Raw genomic sequence first — 9,654 nt, 5'->3', positions numbered from 1 at the left:
CAGATGAGTAAGAGCAGCGGCTGTGGAATGCAGATAAATGTGAGGAGCACACGTTGACTGCAAACTAGAAGGCCAAAGACCTGCAAGGAAGTGTTGGGCATTTTCCTACCTATCTTTTCCGGTAACAGCTGTGCATCTTTTTTTCAGTGCCCACACGTACGTTCGTATGTAAACATGGGGTCTCCTTTTCGTTTAACTGACAAAGTTATTGAACTCTCTAGTAGAAGGAAAATATGCCCAGGCCAAAACTGTGTGCAGAGAGGGGGAAGGGAGAGAGGGAGAGAGAGAGCTTAATCGCTTGGGTTGAAGTAACCATATATCTGTCTCTGAAGCAGGTCACGGTCCGTAAGAGCGCAGAACCTGACGCCAACCTGACGTCAAAACCAATATCGAGTCATGAAATTTTTACAAGTCGCCAATTAGGAGCGGCGTGGCAAATGGAGCCTGTGGGTCACGTTAATAGGAGGCTGTGCGGGGCAGATGTTATCGTGCACGGCCCGGCCGGACGGACACACGGTACAATCACACGGTCGATCAGGCCCTGCCGGCGCGCGCCAACTCACTCCACTGACAGCGGACAGGACGGGTGATCTCTGACCTGATGCACAACTCTGGCTTCTTCCCTAAGTCTTTTTACTCATTTTGACCGTCTCCCAGCGTTGTAAGTTTTCTTTTCTAGACGTGTCGGTCCCCTTTAGCCTGTTGACCACACCAGGAGCTGCCCGACTTGTGCTTACCAGTCATGTGGGGCACAAGGATACATGTATCTACATGCATCTACAAATATATCAACGGCTTTCTTAATAGCAGCGCAGGTAGATCGATAGGGCGTTTGCTCTCACGTGACTATGGATGACGTCTGCCATGCTGGATGGTTAAACTTAGAAATCATTGCCGTAAAAAGCCATATAAAGGTTTTCCTTTTCGCGTCCATCTTCATAACAGCAGGCAGCCGTTCTACCTGCGCTGTGACGTGGGGTTAGACGTTTTTTGTGGACGATCCACGATCAGAATCAATAACACTCCATCAAAACAGCCGCTGGAAAACCGCGCGATTGATAATTGAAGAGCAGAGTAATCAAAGTGCACAGGTCAAAGCCTTGACCCCCAGCCCCTGGACTCTCAGATAAGTTGTTTTCTACAACAGAACACGATAGAATATCCATACCCCGTCCCAGTTACACATGTACATTTCTTTCAGGAACTGAATCATTTTTAAATTATCTAAGCTTTCCTTCGTTTTGACGACACCTACCCACATACCAAATATCAGAAATATCGATATCCATTCAAAACTTCTCGAGTTATGCTGTTCACACAAACGTACAGACACAGGGCACAATGGAAGTGGAGACAAAAGCATTCCCTAAACGAGACTGAAGCAAATCGTGCAGTTGGAAAACAAAACACTAAATTGTTCTTCACGGATGAAACGCGTCGCGGTACCCAGCAACCCGTGAGGAAGTCATCCCGTCCTCCCCCCGAGATAGTTCTGACAGAGAGCTGCCGAACTCTGCCTCTCCACGCACGGTCTGACGGGCAATCGCGTAATTGAACGCAGAAAAGGCACTTAGAATGTTGGTTGCCTCCATAATTTAATTTCCCTCCCCGCCCGGCATGAGTATGGATCGGGGCACTCTGCGGTATTAGCTCGTCACGCGCAGAGTGGGGTGGACAGATGGTGTTGTGTAACGTTTACTCCACCAGGAATCACGAGTAATGCACTATTAAAACTTTCGGTTTAGGGAAGGAAAACATATTGGGACAGGATTTATGGAGTCAGTGGAGTAGACACGGTCATGAGGGAGCTGTGTTTTCGGAAGTGCTTTTTCTACTCGCTTAATTTCTTCAGTCTTTTCTTTAGGAATTTATTAATTTAATTTAGGTTGGTCAAATCATTTGTAGAGTATGTCAAGTGAGATCACCATCCTTATTGTAGTCACTCTGTCGCCTTTCTGAGGTTCAAAGAACTTTTAGACAACTAGAAGGGCGACAATTCCCAGACAGTAATTAGCGCACAGCATATATATATGTTTTACTTCGCCATGCTGTTCTTTTGGATACCATGAAGAAGTCTCGACCCCGTGCGTGGCTAGTGTCACAGTGAGAAAGTGAAAGTCAGTGATACTTGTAAACCACCCCGCGGCAGTGTTACAGAACTCCGCTCAGGGCTGCAGCCTTGATCCTCGCGTGCCATCCCGTCATTCTATCCCCGATCTGCCGTGCACTGCAGACAGATGCCGTGCCACGGAGGGAGAATCTAGTGTACCTCAGTGCAAACACACAGAGTCAGAGATGGATAGTAACAATTGGTTGGTCGACCAGCCCTGACTGTAGGTTTTTCATAGCTGGTGCATATTTCTGCTTGATGCCGGCTCTGGTCATGGCATCCACACGCAAGTTCAAAACAATTCAAACCCCTACAGTAGCTCATCATAGCATATGTAATGCGCCAACACCCGGGACTGTCACCAGAGAAAACGTCCTGCCCGTTGTTTCCACCCCATCGCTGACAGGACCTGACAGGAACATGGTAATGACCGTGTTTCCCGCCAACTTCACAAGAACGTACATCCTTCTTCTGACTCGCCTGACCTTGTGGGGAGATAGAGGTCTTGGCACGGGTTCAGGATTGCCTAAGGAATGATTACACTCCAAACTGTGGAGCCAAGACGCCTTAGGGATGCTGCGATGAACAACGTCAAGGCAAACTGGCGAGTCAAGGTGTCTTAGGATCGCTGCTAGGGGAAGATACATGGGAGAAGGCGAAGGGCGTAACAAATTGTTACATAGGAAACTGAGGAGAAAGTCGGCGTCTTTATAATAGGATTGCCGTAAGGAATTACAACAACCAGGCTTAGTGACAGAACAGTTCCCTGTGATTTAAAGTATACACTGTCAGCTTTCACCCGCGGAACAGTTTCAAACTACATGTATTGAAACTGTAACTTATAGAATTACTTTGACTCTTACTTCACGGTTACAAGAAATGGCATGTCAGTATGGGGGAGAAATATTTTTGTTTTGACTCTTTGTTTCAAACATACTTCAACGTGTCCGTGGGAGATTATGTTTCTTCACTTCAACATGGCTGTAGCATCTACAGCTACCAGTGTCTAACATGGCAGCTGGATATTGTGTTACCTACAACAGATACTATGGGATTCGGGTAACCTGTGAACCAACATGGCCGACTGGTGCGAGGTTACCTCTTCTCACATACGGCGCTCGTAAACCACGATGGGTCACATGAGGACAGAAAAAACATTCGCAGTTCAACCAAGCAGAAATATAAGCCAGGAAACATCGCATCGGGGTGATAAACTATTCTTATGGAAACAATTTCGATTTTATCGCTTGACGTAACATAGTGAAAGCTGGAGGACATAATCATGAATACTTCATGGCTTATTCAAGTTATTGTGGAGAAATGTAGAGTGCACTTCAGCAGACGATTATGTAGGTATCCGGCAATATGTCACGTATATCCTTTGAACTTATCGTCCAAACTTTGAAGTTGCCGTTCGAAAAGGTTTCACTGAACAGTGGTCAGTATCAAGCTGGGTTGGTGCACGATAAAGAAGGTTTCATGTGAGAGAGATCGAAGATCCTTAGAAATGGTTTGTAGATAACTAGTCTATCAATGCGTCTTTTTTGTCTACAAGATTTGACAAAGAATCCTGTAAGAGTTTTCCCACCGAAAGATACCTTCCAAAGCAAAATCCTCCCCCCTTCTGGCGATGTTGGTACCGCCCACGGAGCCAGTGCCACCCTACCCGCGCCCTCCGCTTTCATTCCAGGCATGAATTATGCAACATCACATTAGCAGAAAAACCGTCATGGGCATAAATGTTTACGACTCCCTTTTACTTTACTACGAAACCTTAAGACGATGTGGACATATCATACCGGGCATTTATGTGATAGAGGCTCTTCTCGGTTGGGTTAAGGCGGCCTAGGCTGATATTCATGTTCGAGTTCGGACGTGTATCTGCACGATTGCCACATACATGTTTCGAACCCGAATCATGTTCCACCATGTTCGATATGACGTCATTCGAATAGAACGCGTGTTCGAATTCGGGGTTACCGGCGGTCATTTGTATGTTTTCCCTGTAAACCCGCGTTGTTACGCATTTTATTCTCGGAGTATGACTTAAACGGCTTTACGCCCAGCTGAAAACAACATAATTCATCTTTAGAGTAATCCATGTTTACGTATTATCACTTTTTTATCAAAATTATCCGAGGCTATTTTGCATATAAGTCGAAATTTTTTAACTGTGGCGATTTTTTAACGAAAAATGACAGAAAAATAGCTGTTTCTGTCGTTTTTGGCCCAAAAAAACAGTGTTACTGTCATTTAAAACAAAATAGCCTCGGACAAAAATAATAAATAGGGGGTTGGCTTTCTACTTGTAAAATATCATGATGAAAGGTGTTGTTACCGCTTGGGCGTAAAGCCATGAAGTAAACAGCTTTTTTTTAACCAAAATGTTGATTTTTAACCCAAAAATTCAGAAGTAGTAAAAACAAAATAACCTTTACTCAATGTGTTTCAAGCACTACTAGAACTGTGTGAAGTTAAGTTGTGGTGCGACCAAGCTATCAAAAGTTACAGCCATATGTATGAAATACTAATCATAGTTGGCCATAGGCTGCCTTAACCCAACCGAGTTATCCGTTACCAAAGAAAGGCCTGATCCCTAATGTTACGGTATAACGACCCTTGTCTATCTGCGTAAAGTATCAGATCAGTAGTCCCGTAAAACTACGGGCGCATCGCCGCTTCTGTACACATGTTGTTTTAAAAGCGCAGTAAAACGCTCCGAGCGGTTTGCAGGCTTTTAGAGGACGCCGTGTGCGTGATACTATCTCCAAGCAGATGTAGGTAGTGGCGATGGAGACATTTTTCAAACTTGTTTTGTAAGGGTTGTGAAATGGTTTTCGGCCAGCGTCCTCTCAGATCTCTGCGCGATTTTAAGAAGCGGCCTAATACGCTCGGCTATGGCGATTTTGAAATTCAGCCACTACTGGCGATCAACCTACTTGACTTAAGGTCGTTGACATCGTGACGCCGGTTTACCGAACCACAAGCAGACCATCAAGCCACCTTGTAGGCTGCTAACATTTTCATTGACTCCACATTAAAACGTGCGTTTCCGCACGTCCCATCGCACAGAGTACTAAGCCATGCCACTGGATCCAATTTCGTTCCCAAACTTTGATCGGGTCTGCTCTGGAGTACCTTACTTCTAATGAGGGGTATTAAACCGAACAAGTCTCTCATTAGTTTGCCACATCCGTAATTCGCATGTCTATAATACTTCTCAGTCACTGAGTGATGGAAAATAGTGGATGCTATCTGAAACGCCTGACTCTTGCTTCATTTATTTTGTATTACGTCTTGTTCCACCTGGATGTCTTATGTTCATCGACGTCATATAACACTTCATATTTACCTGCTTTCTGTCCCGGCTGACGTGATGTGATATTTGAGCGCGCGGCTGCCGACACGTCCCCGCCTCTCCCTGCAGATTTACAGCGTGAGTAAACCGTGGCGCGGCGGCGTGTCGGTCCCGCCGTTATCACGGAACCACTCAAAGTTCAGAGTTAATCCGTGTGTTTTACGACTCTCCTCATGCCTCGGCGCTAACTGCGGCCTGGGCAAATCAAACTCTGGAGGTCGGCACCCGGACAGGGTTTCTGGGGCTGTACCCAGCCCGGATTTCACACGACTGGGGAAACTGTTCTTGTTCTAGGCAACACCCCTCAGGTGTAGCATACAAGCCCTTACGGGATGCGATGAGCGGTTACTGCTGCGATTTGAGGTATAGAGGGACTAACTCCTTGCAGTTGATCGGGTCTACAATTTGTGTTATGTCGTACGGCAATGAGTTCCCGTCAGAGACTGTGGGATACACATGATACTGGTTTTACAGTGTACAGAAGCATGTAGTGTTTGAAACGTGAAGACGAGCCGGGCTCGTTACAAAATGAAAACTCATCTCAATCCCGTGAACGTTTCCAGCTCATTGGAAAGCTGCTGACGTTTTGTGCAGTACTATCGGTTTATTAATTGTACCTGCGAAAATCGCCTTTCTTTGCAATACACAGTTCAACAAAGTATCGTCAACATCAGGTGAGCGGCAAACGGCCGGAATTCAATCTTTAAACCTCCGATCCGTGCCAACAAAAAATCATTTGAACACCTCCCGGGAATTACAGACCACAGATTTTATTCATCTCCAATAGTCCCGTCACCTCCTGCAGATTTCATTTCAGCGTGACTACAAAATCATGGTGGATATATTAGTAGTACCGGGTATTGCTTTGCATCATCTTGTTTTTGTTTGGTTATGCTCACCGCAGAGTGGGGAAAATTGGGGAAAAGTTTATAAACTGTGAAGATTTCTTAGCCTCCGGAACACATGTACACTCCAACACACGTTGTTGAACACTCGGACTCCGCGGTACGCGTTCTTGCATTGCCGTGATCATTTTATGTCTTCTAGACAGCTGCCGTGACATGATATCTGTATTTTGTTACTGTTGTACATAGAAAACGGGAGCTACATTTGTAGTAGCGCAGACAGCAATAAAAACTATTGCGTAATCAGTAGAAACATCGAAGGCCTTTGGCATCTCTGAACGCCGGTTGTGGCCTGACCGTGGCCTGATGAGGCTGAACGTGCTTGTGGAGGGTTTTTACACGACAGTTGCGCCACAGACGATACTGATTTATGTTAGAGATGATCCCGTTCTGTGAACAACAGGACGGGCCGGAGACAAACGGCTGTCACACGCGCTGTGGTACTTAGTATGACATAGGGCATACATATATAACGTGTAACGCGAAACAAGACATGTCCGACCGATCAGTTGTTTCCTTGGTGTACACCATGTAAAGAATGTAGGGTTTTCCTAGTGACTAGTTACAAGGCAGCTGCATGTGACAACAGTGCGCGACCACTGCTAACAAACATGTTGGGTGCTATATTTGTACCGGCCCTGGTCAGCGTTTTGCTTGTAGGGTCGCGGGTGGAACATTGTTATGAGTGGCTACCGGCCAACCTATACCCCCCCCCCCGACAAGCAGTATAAATGTTTTTCTTCTGATATTTGTACAGGCGGTAGAGGCTGAGAAGATAAGTAATGCCAACATGCCGATATCTTCAGAGACTTTCCCTCGACTCCACAGACTAAGTCACAGCTGTGCGGAATGACTAAACCAGACGGAAAGGGAAACAACGCGTGGAGACTAACCTGAAGAGCAGACCATGCTATATCGTACTGGGCCGGGAAAGAAAAATGAAACTGAACAAAACTAGACAAACTTTGCCTAGTGTTTTCTGCGTGTAGTAGAGCGACGGCCGTAGTTTGTCCTGTTGTGTACCAAAAACACCATTTGTGCGTACATCTTTTTGCAGTCCTGCCAAAGGACTCAGACTAGAAACGGACTCGGAAGTCCAGCACATACCATGCCGTGTGGGACAAAAATGGAACAACGGTTTCGCTACTGTTTCTTATTCTCGACCATAGTGGGACTGTTTTGGGACGGCAGTGGTTTGTCCTATTTATGCACCTACCCGGAAAGCTATCCATGAGCATCTAGACGTACATAGCACTAACATTGACACATACCATGTTCTACTGGTACATTTGGGACAAAAATGGAATAACGTTTGCGACCTCCCCTTTTTATCTTCCCGACTAAGACCGACAATAGGGCAATGGTAGATCGTCCTGTTTCCGTACCAACTCGGAAGGCGTCCCTGGGCATCTCTACGTACATACCGTACGCGTGTCCCAGACCTACTCTAAAAATTGACATGGATACTATGCCCAGCCGTTGGGACAAAAATGGAACGACGTATGCCCTCCCCTTCTGTTCCTACATGTAATGGTAACAGGACGGTTGTAGATCGACAATAGGATGGTTTTTATACCCGTACGTACCCGGAAGGCGACCCTGAGCATCTCTGCGTGGTCGGTCTCCAGCAGCTTGTGCGCCATCACGGACATGAACTCGTTGAAGTCGATGGTTCCGGACTGGTCGAGGTCCACCTCATTGACCATGTCCTGGACCTCCTGCTCGGTGGGGTTCTGCCCCATGGCCCGCATGATGTAGCCCAAGTCCCCGGTGTCGATCATCCCCGTCCCCTTGTCGAACTCGCTGAACGCCTGCTTCAGCTCCGCGATCTCTTCCTGGGAGAGGTCCTTCTCCCAAGCGGCGGGTCCTGTAGCCTTGCCGCTCGCCATGTTGTCGGGCTGGTCCTGCAGGAAACCCGACACGCGTCAGTGTCCCTGGTGAAGCCCGCGGGGTAAGCTGAGACCGGCGCGGGTAAGCCGAGACGGGCGGGGGTAAGCCGATATCTGTCCCGGCGCTGGTGGGTCAAGTCTGCGGGCGGGAGGCTCAGCAGGCCTGAGGACCGGTGTGGGGAGGTACGATACGCGCTCTCTTGGGATGAACGTTACTTTGAACCGCAAATGTGAACACAGACTTCCTTCTAGAACGTCTTCAAGGCGACGGCGTGTTCTAAAAGTCCCGGCTTGAGAGTGTCTTGAGGCGTAATGATCCTGCACGCCTGACGCGGACGTTGTTGTACAGTACTGTCTGAGATGAGTTCTCCTCGCAGCCTCCACGCGTCTGTACTCCCCGCACGATTAATCCGCGGCTGTTTCCTCACACCGGTGACGAACCACACTTACCCACACTGGTGATGAACCCGCCGCGCGCAAATTAAAAGCCCCGCACGGTGGGCGTGCTGGGAGGCGGGTCCAACCACACCGGGTTAATCTCCAGTGAGAAATCCAATCGGCGCGCCGCTCGCCAGTCGCCCTCACGGTTTATCGAAGGACGAAACGTAAAAGGAAAGTCTGTGGAAAACTGGACGCAATAATCAGAGTATATGCAATATGGGATTCGAACAACACCGGAAGAGTATTAATAAACTCTCTGGACACGATGGACACTTGCGCAATGTCCATGGATGACATCATGTGTGGGAAATGGCTGGAACGGGACATGCCGCTCGTATGACTTGTGAAGAATTTTCGTTCTTCTTGGAAGGCTCGGGGCTGTATGGTGTTTGTTTCCATAAATAAATTTTATCCTGATTCTACAATACCTTGAGTAAAATGACGTGACAAGGAAAATTGATACATGACAACAGAAGAAAAGATTTATTGCTTTATAGCTGGAAACTTTGAAGCACCTGGAGAACAGCACACGAGGAGACCGTAACTTATATATTTATTGACATGTCTGAATCTGAATTTATTGATTAATAGCATTTCTATCAACGGGAATACCCGATGCAAAATGCCTACCCAAACGTTTGTACATCTGCGTCTTTGTTTTTTTGACATCAGGACAAATGCTGTGCTACTGTTTGATGGATGTGGCTGCTTTTTATTTCTCGCGGGCGGTGAACTCATGCCATTGATCATAAAGGAACAAATTCACGAACTCAGCGAAACGCCAGACTGTGCCCAAGGGCGGAGTGGGAACCCAGGGAGGGCCGCCTCGCGTGGGGAGGTGTGACAGCGTGCACGATCAGTTCTGACAGCCGAAACTCGCGTAAAGGGTACATACTTCCAGTGTGTGAGACATCTGTAAATTGTTGATTAGTTTTGTCAATCTGTGATTTT

At 47.0% G+C, this 9,654-nt stretch overlaps 1 protein-coding gene across 1 annotated transcript in view; it reads right to left on the bottom strand.

The window, feature by feature from the left end:
- The window catches only part of LOC109477417 (calmodulin-A-like), an 11,130-nt gene extending 2,240 nt beyond the window's left edge, over nt 1-8,890 (bottom strand). The window contains exon 1 of the mRNA XM_019778678.1: nt 7,960-8,890. Coding sequence (XP_019634237.1) covers nt 7,960-8,262 — 303 coding nt within the window. The 5' untranslated portion in view covers nt 8,263-8,890. The remainder of the gene's footprint in view (nt 1-7,959) is intronic.
- Between the last annotated feature and the right edge of the window lie 764 nt (nt 8,891-9,654).

This window comes from Branchiostoma belcheri, unplaced genomic scaffold (genome assembly GCF_001625305.1).
Source record: "Branchiostoma belcheri isolate BF01 breed outbred unplaced genomic scaffold, Haploidv18h27 scaffold4, whole genome shotgun sequence".
Classification (NCBI taxonomy): Eukaryota; Metazoa; Chordata; class Leptocardii; order Amphioxiformes; family Branchiostomatidae; genus Branchiostoma; species Branchiostoma belcheri.
Note: the sequence above shows the minus strand (reverse complement) of the source record. Positions and strands in the feature narration are given on the sequence as shown.